At 41.9% G+C, this 18794-nt stretch overlaps 1 protein-coding gene across 1 annotated transcript in view; it reads right to left on the bottom strand.

Moving 5' to 3' along the window:
- LOC144164409 (papilin-like) overlaps window positions 1–18794 on the bottom strand; it is a 57198-nt gene that overhangs the window by 14951 nt on the left and 23453 nt on the right. Inside the window, exons 7-14 of the mRNA XM_077694934.1 lie at window positions 18422–18481; window positions 17755–17928; window positions 15596–15646; window positions 9922–10095; window positions 6246–6434; window positions 5114–5176; window positions 4017–4190; window positions 2455–2505 (exon numbers count right to left, since the gene is read on the bottom strand). Coding sequence (XP_077551060.1) covers window positions 2455–2505; window positions 4017–4190; window positions 5114–5176; window positions 6246–6434; window positions 9922–10095; window positions 15596–15646; window positions 17755–17928; window positions 18422–18481 — 936 coding nt within the window. The remainder of the gene's footprint in view (window positions 1–2454; window positions 2506–4016; window positions 4191–5113; window positions 5177–6245; window positions 6435–9921; window positions 10096–15595; window positions 15647–17754; window positions 17929–18421; window positions 18482–18794) is intronic.

The raw sequence follows: 18794 nt of genomic DNA, 5'->3' as shown, positions 1-18794 counted from the left end.
TTAGAGGAGTTTTGCTATGATAATATCTTTTGGTTCTGTTGTAACCGCGAAATCGCATTCACTAAGCAATAAATGTTTCATTTTTTTCTAGACATTCTAGTAGTCATTTGGGGACAAGCAACAGTTTTCTTGTCTGGCTTGGTTTGGTGACACTGATATAAAAGAATACCCACTTGTGTACATAAAACCCTCGGCTGCAAATGGCCAAAAATGTGGGCCATAAACTGAAAGAAGCAAAGTAGACATGTAGCCTATCGTCAGGGTGTGTTTCTTGCTCATTACTGGCTTCGTTCCTGGTCCGACATGTGGGATTGTCTTCATGTGCAAAAAATCTTGTGTGCTAGCAAGTGGTTTGAAACTTCCTCCATAAAAACAGCCACACTCCATGGTTTCCAAAAAAAGAAACTTATCCTAAAAGAAACTTAACCTATATCGTACATCTCGTGCGCGAAAACCACTAATTAGCGCAATGACGTTTTTAAGTCACTACTAATTAAAGGAGCCATGAAGACGAAACACAAGTTTGGTTCATTCAAAAGATTGTCTTGTTAGAATACGGTTTACACCGCTTTTAACGTGAACGTCAATCAAATAACCTATATGATCAGACCACTAGCCTAATTCCAGCAACAGAACCGATGATGTCATTTGTGCCAGCTCTGCGATTGGCCTAGGCATTAAAAAGCAAACGAAAATTCCTCAGGAATTTGCCGAACGATCTCTTCGCACTTCAATTTAGTTACGTACTTTTTATAGCAGCAAGAATAGCAGGATAAGCCGTGGAAGTTGGGAAAGTACGCGTAAACATACAGGTGCCGACGCCTACTGCTGTTACTGCCCGAACTATGCTTGTTTCAGCTGCACAGCACTGCAGCTCTTGAAGTTGTCTCAGACGACACTGGCCGATTGGCCTAAGCGACGGTGTCTAACGTGACCATATTTGTCGAGCGAACGCAATGTTTCACGGAACGATTATTTTCTACCTGAACAAAAACAAGCCAGTTCAAATACGGTGAAAAACGAAGCAAAAACAGAAATCGGTCCGCTGCAGTATGGTGTCGCCGTGTATGTTGATTAAAGGTAAACAAAGCTTCCCAGCACACGTTGAAGAATTGTTCTTTTTATGTCATTATAGACGTCATGAAACCGCACGATTTGGCGGAAGAATCACATTTTATCTTGCATGGATTTTTCATCAGTGAATAAAGCATCGTTTGCTTCGGGAGAAGCTTTGGGGGAACTATAAAACTAGAAATTGTTCAAATAAACCAAATCTATTTTCTCTGTATTGTGTTTTAGCTCTAAAAATATTTATCCAAACAGGGGTTGCACAAAGCTGGTTGTAAGCTTGCCTTGGCTAGACATGCGAATAGTTGGGGGGTAATGTTTTTTTATTTTCAGGTGCGCGGTTGAATGTAGCACTGTTACTGTCTCAGCTGCCACATATCGCATATAAAACAGAAGCTATGTTTATTGTTTTAATATTAATTTAGGCAGGAAATGATTGTGTTGAGCTGAACTGTTGTTCGAGGTAAAAAGCATTACTAATTAGGTGATGCGGTGATCTGTGCCAGAACGAAAAGGGTAATGTTTAAACTTCGTAGCATGCGCTCTGTATTACTGTTTTGTGCACAGGGGTCAATATACGGGAAGTGATATCGTTCTGTCGACCGATACCGGTCTTTTGCAATATTGGAATATAGAAATGAATATGTAAAATAATACAATCTGGAAGAACATCAATTAGAAATTAGGGCTGTTACTTTCTCAGCTTCCAAACTCGCATTTAAAATTGGAAATATGTTTTTGCTATAATAATAATTTTTGCAGGAAATGATTGTGTTGAGCTGAAATTCTGCTGAATGCAAAAAGCACTACTAATTAGGTGTTGCGTTCATCTGTGCCCGAAGTAAAATGGTGATATTTAAACTTCGTCGCATGCTCTAGGGATTACGAGTTCGTGCTCAGGTTTCAATGTACGGGCACTGATATTGTTCTGTTGACGGATTCCCGGCTTTTCTAATAATGAATCAGATACTCATAAATTCGTGAAATAATGTATAGCGGTAGAACGTCAACTTGAACAAAAGTTTTCTTGTGTGTTTGCGGGTGCACATCTACCGGTATGCGTACTCGGTGGCGAAGTCGACTGCGCTGCGCTCAGGACAATCATTATAATGACCAATCATTACGCTTCCGCACAAAGAGGAGCTGAGCCAATGGAAAAGAAAGTGCTGAATTTGATTAGCCGCGCTAGAAGGCGCACTTCTATTCGATTTTTAGGATATGCGCTCTGAGATGGACATGCAACACTAAAAAAGGTTTTATAGTATAACACTGCCATCATACTATGGTCAAAGATTTATTTAAGACAATACTGCTGCTTCTTCCAAATATTCACATTACCTATATATATATTTGGAGTTATAAACACGTGAGAATAACGCCACTTACAAGGTGAAGTCGCCAGCTCAGGTTCCGCAATGGCGCTAAAAACAACGTCACCTGCGACAAAATGAAAATCACCGAAATGAGTGACTAAAAAAGGAGTTTCGACTTTTGTTTTATGAGCGTTCAAACACGGTTTTTCCTCACTGGTCTCGCGCACACTACCCGAAAAAAAAAAATCTTGCCCCACCTTAGCACAGACTGCGAAGAATAAAGTGCCTTAGTTTTGTGAGAAATAACGGAGATTCGCTGATTGTGCCTTGTAGATTTCAGGGCAGCCAAACCTTCACTGAAATGTGGGCGCCTGTTTTTATATATAGCATAAAACAAGTGCCGTGCTGACCTCAGATTCTGGGTAACACAGAACGCCATAACGAAAAGAAAGCCTGAAGACAGTGCTTACGCAAGCATCTGATAAATAAACATGCATTGTTCCTCCACAAGTTAATCGATGAAGCCATATCAGGCTATCAGTTATACACAGCAAAACGGCAACGCATGCTGGTTTGGATTCAAGTGAAAATTTCGAGTCATGTTTTAAAAAGCTAATTTGTGAATTTAGCGCCGAAGCAAAGTTCGGCATTGAAATTACATTATGGGAGAATACGGCGCAGAAAAAAAATGCAATCTTTGGTGGTGACCATATGCTGCTATGATGCAAACTATAGTTACCAATTTGAAATTTAAACCCTTCAGACGGAGATAAATAAGGACAACACAAACAATTTCTGGGAAGTAAAATGTGTTAAAATACAAAAAGCTTGTGTTCGGTCAATTGACCTGCCTACATATTAGGTCTCCGAACCCAGTACTCCACGTAGTAAAGTGTCCTTTCTATAAACTTTATTTCAACTTTCCTGGCTCCAAAAGAGAATTAACATTTTACTATTTTGTGGTAGCAGGAAACAACAAAAAATTCCAGAGTTCTAGACTAGCCTCTCTGGCGGGTATTTAGGACGGCCAAAATGTTTTGGAGACTCAACAGCGAACGAAACCGTAAATCAGTGGTCGAAAAGGAATGGCAGATTTATTACTTGCCCCAGCAAAAATTGTTTTAAAATATATAAAAAATTGTTGCCCGCAGAAACAAATATTTTATTTGCGCTACGGTTCTTTAATACACTTCCCCCCTTACCAGTCTATGCCTTTTGCTTCAAGGTAATTGATTAAGATAGTGAGGTTAAGCAGAATATGTTTAGGAATTCGCCAGTGCACACTCATTTCATGTTGTCAGTAGTCTCCACCTTTTTACCAATTCTTCGCTGAATTTATGGTTAGGCATTGCCAATTTCCAAACAAAATTATTGGGGTGGGCCTTAGAAACTGCGTAATATTTCCCTTATAATAAATATATTTACAAGCAATCCCCTTGTCTACACTTTACTACTTGTTTTAGATGTAATTCACGCTAGTGTGCAGTCAATTACGTTTACTTAAAAGATTTTTTTATGATAACCGGAAAATGAGTCTTTAAACGTAAATACATAAAAGCATATGTATCATTACTTTACGTGTTACTGAAATCGAGAATTAAACTTTTGGCCTAAAACAGTCTTTAGATCCCTCACTTGGGCAAGTCTGGTTGCACTCGAGGAAAGTGAAGAAGTTGTTGGCGTTGCCCCCGCATCCTCCGTAGATGAACTTCTCGCACGTCCTGGTAGTGGTGTTGTAGTAGTAGCGGGGCATGTACGCAAGGCAGCGACCAACCACCTTCGGTAGGTAGCACACTGGGCTCAGAGGCACTGCGAGATAATGCATCAAGGGTGACATTTTGGCCGGGTTGCCCTAAATCACGAGGCTTGGGTTATTCAATCAGGGCAGTTGAGCGTCAAAGAAACATAATTACTACATGATGGAGCTGCAAAAGTCATGTGCTCTTGACTGGCCTATCAAATAGTTTAAAAAGCTTTCACCAGCCGAGTTTAGTTTTTTTGTTTCTATCTCGTACGCTGTACTTAGGAGAGCTTCCTCGCGATTAGTCGTAAACATCACGGCTTTTGAGGTATGACCACGAAAGCATATTAGCCAGTAAATATCTAGTATTCTAGGCTTTAACAAAGCCGCGTGCTCTCGCCTGGGTTTTGTTTCGGTATAAAAGGGAAACTTCACTACTTCAAAAATTGAATTTTTTTGCAGCGCCGTTACATCCATGTTTATCGGTATTAACGTTGCAACACCCCATATATGTGTGACGTTATCGTCTGGCTTACCCGCTTGGTCGAGTGTAGATGTAATGTAACTATTTACATGCGCAGATTGCCGCGTTGCCAAGAAAAATGCCACAACAGGGTTGAAGAACAATAGAATAAAACTAAATAAATAACCATTTGCTTTAAAATATGCAAGCACAAACGAACTTTAAGTAATGCGTTTTTACAGCTCCGTGGGCAAGTAATAATTTTTGGCAACAAACTTTGGCCAACAAGCCCAAGTTTTCTGGAGATCTACAATAAATTGGAGGCAGGTAAGCAACTGCCTCGGTATAATAATAAACCAGCAAGTTTTTGATAGTTAACAACTGCTCAGTTTAGTGAAAGGGGGCAAGCATGCGGAATATCGACGAAAACAGCCATCAGCTAACAAAAACCAAATCAGCATTGCGAAGAAGTAATTTTAGGGCGAAAGGCTTGGTTTTATATCCTGGTAGGAAATTGTATATACTCACATCCAGAAGTAGAAACCCTCGATGCCAGGCCAGCTTCCTCGAGCAAGAGCTGGAGAGTACTGTCTGCGCAAAAACACGCAATGGAGATCTTAACTTCCCCCTTTACACTACTCACTTAACGCTACAAGTATATACCAACTAGTTGGCTGCGTGACTGGTTCTTACTGTGGTAGGATGTTTACGTCAATAGCAGCAATACTAGGATGCACAAACCCCACCCCAGGAGTGAAATGTTGTCCTATTCCTTCCGCTAGAGAACACAACTTTATCTGTACGGTCCTTTTTAAGTACATCTTGTACACTTGAGGAAAAATACCCCAAATCCACTGGGATCTATGTTATCCTGATTAAAGCAAATTACCCTGCCTATTTCCGAACGGATGCCTGGTCCTATGTACAACTATCGCAATGCGACCTTTTTGCGTATTGCGACCCATGTGTAACTGTGCATTTATGAAGCAATAAGCGTTGAAATCAATTGACATCGAAAGATTTTCAGCCCAACATCACCAAACCAGTTTATCAATTTTGGGTATAGCTGAGGTGCTTTTAAAACAACACAGCATATTTTGGTGGTGGATATTTTATAAAAAAATTAATCGAAAGGAATGATGATGCTGAAGACATGTATTTCCGTCCGATTTTACCCGGGCCCCCTTTTCGAATCTGATTGCACACTCTAAGCATAAACTCTCTACCCAAATATTTTAAAAACACATTTAGTGTGGCCGAAATTTGAACTTTGGACGGACCTCTGAAGGGAACATAGGAGGTACCGTATTTACACAGTGTTTAGCATTCCAATAAATGGGATGTTATTTGTTGTCTGCAAGAGTGTTTTGTGTTTTTCGTTTTTATTCTGGCTTAACCTTCACACAATACCTATCGTAATGTTTTTGTACCTTGTTGATAACCACGCAACGGTAACACTTTATTGTAAAAACAGTGAAACGATATATTTCCGCATCTAAGGGCCCTTTTTTGTCCAAGTAGTTCGAATTTAATTAAAATAAGAGATAATATCATTGATATAAAGAGTGGCAGCACTTGGCATTTTGAAAATTCTTCCAAACACAGGCAGCCTTTCAATATGAACCATTATATGAAGACCAAGACACTCATTGAAACCTACTTTGCGGGCGGTTGCAGTTCTTCTCACACTCCAGCTTCGTGCGGTACTTGTTGTCAGTTCCATCACATCCCCCGTAAACGAACTGCACGCACTGACCCTGGGTGATGTCGAAAGCCCACATTGGCATATGCGCCCTGCAGGGACCAGTCTCAGGCCTAGCAAGGCACTCACGCTGGTAGTCGTTGGTGGCTGCAAAGGATTCATGATAATGGTTGTTGAAGTCCGAACTTGGAGACATTCTACATGGAAGTTTTCTCAACGTCTGCTTAATAGTAGGGGTGTGCGAATATTCGAAACTTCGAATATTCGATTCGAATTTTTTGGTATTCGATTCGATTCGAACGACACTTTTATTGTTCGAAATATTCGAACCACCCAAAACTAAAAAAAAAAAATTCAGAGCGTGTCTGTATCGGTGTCTATTTACAGTGGACTCTCGATGATACGATTCTGGGGGTGCGAATTTCAGGATGATACGAATTTCCGAAAAGTCCCGGCGAAATTGCATCGTTTGCAATGGGAAAAATTTCGGCTGTTACGAACGGACCTGCGCGGCCCGGCGGAAGATACGAACGAGGCACCCGACTGCCGAACGAGCAAGTGACGGCTCTCGCTCCCCTGTTTGTCACTCTTTCTCCAGAAACGGCCGGGCTCTTGTTTTCTGCTCGCGAAAACGCTCTGCGCACGCCCAACGCGCTGACACCGCCGCGAAACCACCCCCACGCTGCGCGCGGCGCGGCCGGCGACGTCAACATGGCGTTGGCTCCAGCCGCGAAGTGGCGCGGCCACTCGAGTGACCGCTTCTAACCGCTCTTTAAAATGCGGCTCAAGGGAGACACGAAGTTGCTTGTGCTGTAAAGGAGCTGATAATGCATGCGAAAACGGTACTATAAAACATCATCCGCGCCGCTAGTGAAAGCGCCCATAAAATATTTGCCGGGGTGCTAAGCCTAACCATCTCCGGCGGAGCCAAGTCGGCTGTCTCGATCTCATCGCAAGTAGTCAGGCTCGTCCATTCTGCCGCGCGCATCGTGCGTCATTTTCTGACGGAGGTAGGCGCTACCACGGGCGCGAAATCGTCGATGTGGGCGTGAAAATACAGCGTTCGCAGAGCCGAGGCGAGCGAATCGCGTGCAAAAACGCACCATGCAGTTCACGCTTGGCTGTTGCGGCGTGTAGCGAGCTTGGGCACAGCGAGTGAGGAGACGAGCGCGAAGCTTTACGTGCTCCAGAAAGGACTGCTTTGCGACACGGGGGTTAAAAAAAGCAGAAAAAATCACGAATTTATTCACGCGAAAGTAGGACAAGAAATAAACGAAAACTTTTTTCAGCGCTAAATTTTTTGCTCTGTGTTGGCTCATACGAATTTCGCATGATACGAATATTTTTCGCAGTCCTGCGAGATTAGTATCATCAAGATTTTATTGTATCAGCGCGCGGTAATGTGCACGGGCTCGGGCATGCCAGCTACTAGTGTCTCAAGTGAGCGGCTGTTTTCGATATCTGGTAAAGTGGTGTTGAGCAGGAGGTTGTCACTGCTCCCCGAACATGTCGAGCAGTTAACCTTTCTCCATGTTAACATTTAAGTGAGTGCAGACCTTAATCTGTTGAGTGCAATGGTATTGTGTAATTCCTAATTTTACTTTGTGTGATTTGTTGTGCAATAAAGTTGCAGTTTTTGTGTCTCTAGATGGTGAAAACATTAATTTTACAAAAAACAATAAGTATTCGTATTCGAAAAATATTCGATTCGATTCGAACTTTGTTTTCATTATTCGAATTCGCTTCGAAATTAAAAAATTGATATTCGCACACCCCTACTTAATAGTGAAGGTAAATTGAGCAGATGCTCTGTTTCGCTACGTATATCAAATTTCTAAAGTATATGTCTTGATGACCTAGGGTAACAATTCAAGGTAAACATTTTACTATAGCCTATATTGGTTAGTTTTTTACATCTGAGTATCTGGCACTTACTTTTTTTTATTCCACTTTTAGCGAAAATCGAAGCGAAGGTATTTTTTACTCCACTGTTCGTAATACCGCAACTGCAGCCAAACGTCCCCCTGTTCATTAGTGAATACGAAAAACCGTTCTCGCGTGGAAAATGGCTACTAAATTCTTTTCTTGTGGTGACGACTAATGTGGATATATACCATCTATGTGCGAAAAATAGCAATTATTGCACTAGTAAGCCATGCTGGTAACACACAAATCAGAAAGTACTTCTCGCCACCGGTTATTTCGCACAATTGGAACACTCAGTAAAGGTGGACACAGTATGTAACTGACTTTCATTCCGCGGCTGTAAAACAGCTTCCGCCATCAAGTGAATCAACGACGTCACACCGCCAGTCCGTCAGTAGAGCTCCGTGTTTCGTTACCTTACGTTCAAACTACGCAACGTAGGCCAGATTGAAGCATACACTTAATCGCCATCCAGGTGACAAAAAACACAACCACATTCATGTCTGCTATCGCACCGGTTGCGCAATAAACGTGCGAAGCACTGGCTAGGGGAGTCGTCTGGGAATCTGTGGGGCGGAAGTTCAAAAGCTCTTATTGGTCTGGAAGCGAAGTTATATAAAAAAAGCCCCAGACTATCTTCGCGACTTCGACACCGATGTCACGAGTGTTTCGTCCCAAAAAGTGCTATAATAATTTCCACGGAAGAAAAAAATTCTAGTGTGTGGACGTTATTCCGTAAGCCCGGAATAACGTCCTTATTGGATACAGAGCATTCTGTGGCATTCGCGGTGTCATGATGACTAAGGAGCGATTCAAACAGCAAAATGCCCAGAAAGTGAAGGCAAGGCTGGCATGGGCAAGGCAGTCAGCATTGCTCATGCACAATCTAACCAAAGTGTTCACACTGTGCACCATCTCCGTTTTGGCAGGCGGTGCTAGCGCCTCAACGTTTTTTTTTCCGGGAACAAAGCAGCGCTCTAAATGCAGGCATATTTCCTACACGCAAGTATCCGCCAGAAATTTTGACTCGGCATGAGTGCTTTCGCTTTTACAAGTTGGGAGAAGTGTCTCGTATTCTCATTGTTTTTTTCCTGCTCTGATGCTTGCCGTGTTATAACCAGGCCACCACAAAACGGCGCGATGAACCTAGACGCAGTTTAAACCGATGATTTGTCTTGTAATATTATTTTACTACATTTGTCCTGATACACGCTCTTTACCTTGTGCACACACCGACACACTTGTACCAAATGCCGGCGGTTTTTCTTCATGCTTACATTTTCTTCAAACAATAGATAAACACCAAAGAGGCATTACATATCTCGAAATTTCCATCACTCATCATCGGACACGTATTTATGTTTTCTGAGTAATTCGTCCTTTACGACAAATTCACCTTTTACAGTACCTTCTGCAAGTTATGGCAAGTTGCTTCAAATATGCATACAGAGATCAGCCACCTTTCTGTAAAAATACTCGCTACAACATCATCACAAGATGTGCAAGACTTCGCTTCTTGCGGCTTTACTATCTACTACACTGCTCCCCTACAAAGATGTGAGGTGACACTCTGATCTTTGTCTTCTAACGTAAAAATGCAAGCGGCAGGCAGCACAGGCAAACCAATAAAGATTAACGTTTCGTGTGCGAAATATTTACAATTAAACTTATGTCAGTACGTTCCCGCTAAGTGCTTCAGCCTACTTACGTGCACAGCTCGCTTCGCATTCTTCGGGAGTCTTGAAGTTGTTGCGGTTTCCATCGCAACCTCCGTAAATAAACTCCTTGCAGGTTTTGGTCGACTTGTCGAAGTAATAACGAGGCATGTATGCTTCGCACGGTCCAGCTTCTGGCTTCGGGAGGCAGGCGGTGTTCTCGGGTACTGCACATCAAGGCAGCGTCACTTTTACAACGAGAATTTATGGCACACTCCAGATTAAAAATTTGGCGCCGTCATACAAATGCGCAAGTTTATAAATCCAGGTTATTAGACTGTATTTTATTGCGGATATTTCTCTTAGTGCAATATGCTACAACCACAGCGAATACTAAGCCAGGTTTTGTTTCATAACAGCGAAGCCATCCTGCAGAAAAAAATAGCCTGTCCACACGGAACTTTCAAAATTTGCCGCCTTTTACAAATCCTAAAGAATAGGGTCGTTTTGTTTAGATGGACTCATCCCGCAAATCGAATAAGTAAATATTACGGTTTTCACGGGAAAAATGGCGCAGACTGCTCTATGTTTCGAAAACAGAGGTGGCTCAGCCAAACAGAGATTCCTTCACCACTTGTTATAAATCAACGTAGTTTCGGTTGATTCCATTTACGCTGGTTAAATGGGGGGTCGGGGTGAATATCATAAAATGCCCGCAAGAAAACCACTATCTGAAGAACAATATCTCCTGCCATGCACACAGTCGTTGTTCAGAATATTCTTCGCTCCCCATTATTCATTCCAGAGGCATTTTTGTTAAAGCTAATCCTCGACCACAGGTGTGAGTCAGACGCACGAGATGAATGAAAGCTAAGCCCTTTTAGTGCGTGCTCAGTACATTGGCAGTTGTGTTAATTTTTATTATTGGTCCGCTTCGGGAATGCCAAGTGGTTTACGCCACATTTTTTCTTCTAAAATGAGCATGAGACCCAGTCTATTCTACCAAAAAAATTTTGCTCTTGGTGGTTATGAAAGTATGTGTTTGATAATGAATAAAATTAGTGGAGAGTTGAGCATCAAAATAACTTCTGTGTTTTCCGTGCATAAAATTTCTGCCGCGCCGCTCAAGACATCTGACCGTTTTGTGCATTTCCTTGATTATCTAGCCTTTTTTTGTGTGCCTCAGAATATAGAGCAAAACGCAGGATGAAGTCATGAGTTTTGTTCCAAATTGTTTTAAATATGTAGGATTTGTCAGATTGGTTTAACGGGAACGCAGGTTTGTGATAAAATCTGAAGCCACTACAAAGCACGCAATCAGGCCCACAAACCGCCTTCGAGCTAGCAGTGGCAGTGCCCCTTATATTTTATTTGTTTTAAGAATTCTACGTAACCCCGTTATTAAAAACAATTTTTCTTTATGCATATTACAGGAGCTTTTGCAACAGCAACACAAATTTTCAGCTGCTTTATTGAAAAGTGTACATAGTTTGCTAGTTTCGTGATATACAACCCACAGTTGTGCAACCCTCAAAGAAAAATTTTCTGACGCTTACATTTCGAGTTGAATTTCTTGTAGTTCAGGCGTCTTGCAAAAAAAAACGACTATGTTTTTTGAAATTTTCACTAGGCTGCCTTACACAGGTGACCTATCGACATTTTTAGCGAAAAGAAAATAGACTCTGCTATGAAGGATGTGTCCGAAGAACCATAACATTTGACTGCTGGAAACACCCTAAAACCTGCCGAATGAGTACGCGCGGCCTACGAAATTTTAGCTTTCGATTAGCCCTTAAATATTTTACAATTTCTACCTGTTTCAGGAACAAGAAATATTGTTGGGAAGGTATGCTTTTGTAAACCAAGAACTCGCACTGAAAAAAGCTCAAAAAATGGATGTTATTTTCTCAATTCGCCACTGCCTAGTAACCGTGGAGGCATGTGTAAAAATGTCACCGAGGTTATACGATTAAGCATTAGTGTCAAACGTTGTCTTTTCCGCAGGAGCAGCTCACCGCACTTACCCTCACTTCAAAGCAACGGCCAAACTCCTCTGATTCATTGTTTGATTAAACTACGGGTCATCTCTATTAGGGTGACCATATCGTAACGACCGCCACATGATAGCAGATTTGCGCATCACGTGGGCGTATTGCATCGTATACTCCTTGTCTTTCGATCATTTTTTGACGTAGGTGTTTGGTTCTTGTAGGGAGTAGCGAATTCCGAAATTTCCGAACACATTTAAGAGCTGTAAAATACGGTAATTTTTATATGTCGCAACACAGCATTAGTACTTAAGCGGAGCTGGTTAAAACATAAGACAACTGTATTGTATTGTTTTTGCGTTGCAGTCTTTATTGTCGTAGCTGTATTATTATTCCCAAAAGGCCACCTGTGCTCATCATTGCAGTTTTTTTTTCAGGAAACGTTGATGTTTATATGCTAATGCTGTTTGAAAAATTTTCATCCTAAATGTCTCAAGGTAATACCCACACAGTTTGCCTACAGGAAAACAAATTATATTTTTTTCCAGAAAATTACGTTCAAAAACGACCGCGAACATCGACCGTTAGACTAAAGGTCGATTACCCTTATACCTATTGATAGTCATCGCTATGATGCACCGAATACCAACGAATGCCACTACATGTTACATTTTACGCCAGTACAAGTCCACCAAATGCGCTTAGGCTGGGAAATGGAAGGACGCATAATGCGAACAATTTTGATTGCTTAGGCGTCGCATTCGTTGTTGTTCGAGTAAAGATATCTACCCTCAGACGTGTACTTCATTACCACAATTCCTTGACTTACTTTAAATATAAAAAAAACACTACAACATTGCAGAACATTAAGGGCAGTTTTGTGGAATTGCAAAGAAAACATCCGCTTTTTAGAACCAGCTCATCCAACTGTTGTAAAGTGCCGTTTAACTCGGCACAGGGAATACGCTGCAGTGCTGTCTGCCTCCATATAATGGTATCCTATGTGATCAACTGTCACCTTCCCCTGAGCCGCTATTTCAATTACGCCTACAAGCTATGTCCCTGTAGACAAGTGAACCTTTCTCCGGCAAGGCAAAAATTTTACCATGGGCTAGAACCTTCTTCGGCGGCCATACTTCCCCCGGCCTAACCTGTCTACCAATAGGTCGAACACATGCTGTGCATCTGGCAGACACTTTCTCTCGCGAACGCTACTAATAAACACTTACCCACACAAATTTGCTACCTCCCACTGCCCAGGCTGTGGGCCATTTGACAATCAAAACCATTCCCTCTTCGATTGCCCCGAAGAAACTTACAACCCGAGTCCCTCCGCTCACCCCAGCGAGCGATCAGATATTGCGCGAACCGGCGGGGTAAATGCAAGACCCAAACACCTCACGACACCGGGTTCTTCCTACACACCCACCCGGGAAACAACCACGAATAACCGATAATGGCTCTCTCTCATTCCTTCTCTATTACTGAATGTTCAGTGAACTATCCAATTTTGTTTTCCCACTTTTTATAAAAACCGATTTCGCGGCCACAATGTTCACTCTTGTTCACGGCAACCGACGTTTTTTTTAGAATTTTTCCCAACCGTTGTAGACTTCAATGGGGGAAATACCTTTTCCGGGACCCTATTACACCTTCTTTCAAGGGTTGCAAACCTGAAATGTTACTTTAGCGTCTTGAAGGTAACTGTAAGTTTTGGGCATATGTTAACCTGAAAATGTATTTTAATGGCCGCTATTCACCGCATTCACATATGCGCTGAAATTATACGCGTGGGTTAGCTATTACTAAGTTTAAAATGGATTCATAGCCTAGAACATATCAGAAAAGAAATTCGACGGGACACAAAAACGCAGGAGCGTTTAATCGAGTTCATTTCAGAACATCAATTCCGCGCATTTTCCAAACTCTTGGAGAGCTCCTAAATGGAAAAGAATTTCGAGCAACTGCTGTCTGCGCAAAAATCACAATTCCATTCTTGAAAATGTGGACATACAAGTCGCGGCTGACTGTAACGACACACTACTTTTATGAATTCGGCAGCCCCTCCCAAATCCAAATAGATGGTTGAACTAATGAACAACAGGGTTTACATTATCACGACAGCAGTATAGGGTATGAAGACCCAATATAGAGAATGGTTTCCACGACCCTACTTATATCTTAGGCCCTGGGCAAGAACAGCACAAGAGGAGAAAGGGCGCTTCTTTGGGTACCCATGTTAACGTAACAATGGGGAAGAAGAAGAAGAAGAAAGAAAGTTTATTTCATTCTTTGCATACAAGACAATTTTACCATCTGGGCGCTTAGCCAATCTGGATAGTACCCGGGCCCATGCAGTAAAGCCTTCATGAAATTGTACGCGGGTCAAACATTTCAGTGGGAAATCACATTGCACACATCAAGAGAAGACAACACTGTAAAGAAACAGTGTTGGCCACAATGGTGATACATACTTTTAAACATGAAATAACTCTTTTACTACATCTCGCAAAAAATGGCGCTAGTTTTAATATCTAAAGGCAGCAGATTCCAGATTACAGCTCCGGAAAACGCTATACTACGTTTACCATATTTATTGTGAATAATAAGAAGATTGAAATGAAGGATGGTTTGATTGCGTGTTCCTCGATGTGGCCATTGAAAAACAGAATGAGAGAACGGAATATTGTTTTCTAATATATTCTTATCCATACAAGCTAACTTGTGGTCTCTAGCATTTGTAAGGGGCATAATGTTTAAGCTAGAAAAAGGTGGAGCGGCACTGTCGTTTACCCTACTTAACGTTATAATGCGGAGCGCTCTCTTTTGTAACAAGATAACTCGGTTTATGTAGGAGAAGTATGTGACCCCCCATGTCTCAACACAGTAAGTGATATGACAATGAAATATAGAGTGGTATATTATTTTGCGAATGTGTAGTGGAAAGTAACGCTTAACTCTAACCCGAAGGAAACAAGATAGGGTTAACTTGTTACATATGCATGGTATATGCATATGTAGCGTATGCCTTGGCTCAGGCTTGGTTAACCATGCGGTATCTCTAATGCGAGATGAAACTGCGTAGTGCCGACCTTGTCGGCCTAATACTGCACAGCTCCGCAGCGACATCTGGCCTTTGTGTTTCCGTCGATCAGATGGCGCTATGGTGTCCTTCGCCGAATTCGCTACCAACCGTCGTACTGCGCGTTGCTCTTCTCTGTAACATAACCTGGACGCCCTCCCGCGCCAGCCACGCTGAGCGTTTCTTCACCTATATATATTCTTGTTTTGGTATTTAGGGTCATTATAACTCTATATATCCAAATTTCGTCTGAATGTGGTATTACGGCGGAAACTTTCAAGCCATGGAAACTAAAGCCATTATTCTTAAGCTTCCTACGTTTGGTCCTTTTAACACTGGCAATTTCCAGGCAATTTTTATAATAATCACAAGTAAGAAGCAAATATCACTTGTATCTATTTCTACTTGGAAACTCAGTCTTACTCATTCTCCGTCACAATGTGTAAACACTATGCGTACACACAATAAAAACATCACTAAATACGTAGGCATGACCAACACGCTATTAACACTAACTGATTATATCCAGTTCGCACTAATTTTCGCAACCTATATTCTTCGGACAAACTGAGGAATAAAGTAATAGGTCCTACTAAAACTATTGCTTAAGTCATCGTTATTTAACGTCTTGTGAGTTGAACTAAATTTGGGGCTCACCATCGGTCTCGTAGAGGGTTCCTTCAGCAATTGCGGAAATTTCGGAAGGACCTGAAACAAAAAAACGGCTTTTAGTTGACTATTAAAGATACATTTCATGACGTAATGTCACCAGTGGCAACGACTGGCACCGACTGAACCAGAAAAAAGGCAGTTAGGTAGGTCGTAAGGGCCGCCTGTAGAGCACTAATTGACTGCTCCATGCCGCAAAACAAAGTTTAGGGCGGAATGCTACGACAGAATTAGTCTTCACGGAAAACTTTTGAACCCCGTTTATACAGCGGCGCTACGCAATGGTAGCCTTTGGGTAGTAGAGGTTTATATTTTACAGCCTAAAAATTGAGGCAGAAAGGTGAAGCAAAACATTTGTTGGAAGCAGACCAAAGCGTTACCTAAATGATGCAGCAAAGTTCTGCACGAGTCTACTGCAAATATACGATCTTGCTCTGCGAAGTCTTAGTCGAAAGCATGCTGTCTTTTTCGAAAGTCAAGACAGCTAATCGGTAAAAGGATTGTTGCAATGCACATCTCGATGTATGGAGGGACCTCATCATCCTGAACCGTAGTCAAAATGATGCAGGTAATGAATTTCTTCTTACCTCTTGAAAGAGAATAACAGCGGGACCACCACCTAGCACTACAAAAAATGAAACCGCCCCTCTGAAAAAAACTGCATGCATATCCTCACAACACTGATCTAACTCTTTTACGCCCTTCAGTACCTCTCCACAAAAAAAAAACTGATTCCCCTGGCCCCATGCAGTTCCACGTGTAGAGTTGTCAAAAAAACCAAGCTTCCAACCGAAGCAGCTATACGTGCCCTGGAATGTCTTTCATAACGTAAGAATCCAGCAACACCTATTGACCAGGTCTCGGACCACCAAAGGCCGTAAGAGTATTTAGTATTTGGTATGCCCTCACACCTCGTATAGCGGTGGTCCCAACAACCTCACCTGATGCGTACAAAGAATGAAGTTACCAATCAGACGCCTCTAACCGAACGTGTTTCAATGAAGCAAACAGTTGACGAAACTACTCTAGGCGGGAGGTGTGTGTTACTGGATGCATAAACTCCTGAAAATCATTTTTCCTCACACGTCCACATCGAGGATCTACAGCTCCAGTTTGAAACTGCGTCTACATCTTTTCTGCGATAAATTCACCATCCAAGAAATCACAACTCTGATTTTTTACGTTAATAACAAGGCCCTCGGTTTTGAAATTTTGATTCCATATGAAACATAGGAGGGTTATCCTCTATTTTAAGGCTTCGACAGGTCATAGTTGCTCAACTTATTGCCGAGAGTTCAAAAGAAGGTCCCGTTCACTCCGAGTTCACGAAAAGGCACTGGTATCCCCAACCCAAACACAGATAGAAAATATTCTGTGAAATACAAAAGGAAAAGTAAAAGGTAAAGCGTCTCCGGTAACCTAATTTGAATGACATCAGGCACCCATTTTAAAATACGTAAGTTTGGGTATTAGGAATGGATTATGTTTTTCTCGATTTTTTTATTCCAAAAAGTGATCGTTTTATGCCCCCAAAAAATGTGCGATCTGCTTGCCCAATGCCTCACTTGGCGATCTCGGGTGCTGTTTGTCCTTGCGGGCTCCTTCTACAAGCCCCTCATTTCCAAATATGACTATCTCACCTATCACTGCAATCCGGCTTCCTCACTGCCCCTCCCTTGGGGGACAGAGGCACTGCATGTGTACATTTTTAGGTGACTGTTCCACGTTGTTGTGCAGCATCAATACGTTTTCGAAATGTTTATATCTCAAGAATTGTCACCACTTCTGATAGCGTACCTGGTGTTTTCCCATTTACACTTTCTATGCTACGGGTTTGGCGCTGTAGTTTAAACCTTTCAGATAATTTTAGCACCAAAACCTGCTCAGTAGGTTGTCCACGTCAACTTTTGTTGATAATTCCCACCATTTGATTGCCTACTCTTGCGTTCTTTGGTACTCTCTGTACAGTTGTGTTCGACAGCAGCTACTTAGTTTCTTGCGTGCTTTGCTTGACAGAAAATTGACCAGTATCTCAAGCCTATTGCCGGTCTCAGTGATGTCACATCAACGCTAGTAATAGTTAAACCTACCACACAAGCATATGCGTAGTTTCCTTTCAGACTTGAGGTCGCTCGATTATGGCTTACGTTTGCACCTCTGCTGGCACTCCTGCAGTGTCTGGAAGTTGTTGGCATTTCCCTGGCACCCTCCGTAGATGAACTTTTGACAGGACATCAGGGTCGAGTTGAAGTAATAGCGAGGGAAGTACGCAAGGCATGGTCCCGGGTCCGCCCTCAGTTTGCACACTGGGTCCAAACCCGCTGAGTTCAGAAAAGAAAATGTGCGAAAATTTGGAGGAAGGTTTTTCTATTACGTTAAAAAATGACGCAATATGTTTAACACCAGAATAATGCCTTCGAATATATCTTTGAGCGAAATTGTCGTAAAATTTCAATGTAAATTGAATATGCATTAACCTGGACGCAAAATTGGAATACTTTTTAAATCAGGAGCCTCGTTAGAAAGTTAAGATCAACTACGTCTGCAGAAAACACTACAGCACCACAAGGACCCTTCCTCCACTCTTCTCGCAGAACCTTTTGCTTTGGTTTATTACGTAAAACAGCCAAATAACGCAACCTATATTTACCAATAACAAATGCGAATTAGACGTCGTATTGTGGCGAATACCAGAAAATGTACCCAAGAAAACTCCGAAGGCATAGAAGTTTTACCGCATATACGATGAACTAGCAAGTTTTATTCTGCAGCCAAAGACACACTTTTTAGTTTGCTAGGGAGATAGGGCCTCACCAGTGACGCGGGGCACTTCAGTCCACACCGCAGAAATATCGCCACTGGTTTCCAGGCCATCTGCGAAAAAAATGGCATGATGGAGTATTCTACTGCTACTTCAAGAATATATTTTCGGTATTACAAGTTCTGCCAGTGTTACGCATTTCCCTGAAATTTGCAAACCTCCCAGAAAATGTAAACACGTTTTCAAAGTCGAAACGTAAAAAAATGAAATGTGTGATGAGAAAAAGTACTAAACAACAAAAATAAGCAACGTAAAGAAAACAAAGAGGACGAGCGCTCCCGTTTTGAATCCTTCGGCTTCTGTTGTTCAATTTGTTACCCTGCAACAGATGTGGCCCCGTCGAAATTATATTTGTGTACTTGTACA

This window comes from Haemaphysalis longicornis, unplaced genomic scaffold, assembly GCF_048455015.1.
Source record: "Haemaphysalis longicornis isolate Haplotype H1 unplaced genomic scaffold, Haemaphysalis longicornis Haplotype H1 scaffold_13, whole genome shotgun sequence".
NCBI classification, from domain to species: Eukaryota; Metazoa; Arthropoda; class Arachnida; order Ixodida; family Ixodidae; genus Haemaphysalis; species Haemaphysalis longicornis.
The sequence above is the reverse complement of the archived record's forward strand: the minus strand, read 5'-3'. Positions and strand labels throughout refer to the sequence as shown.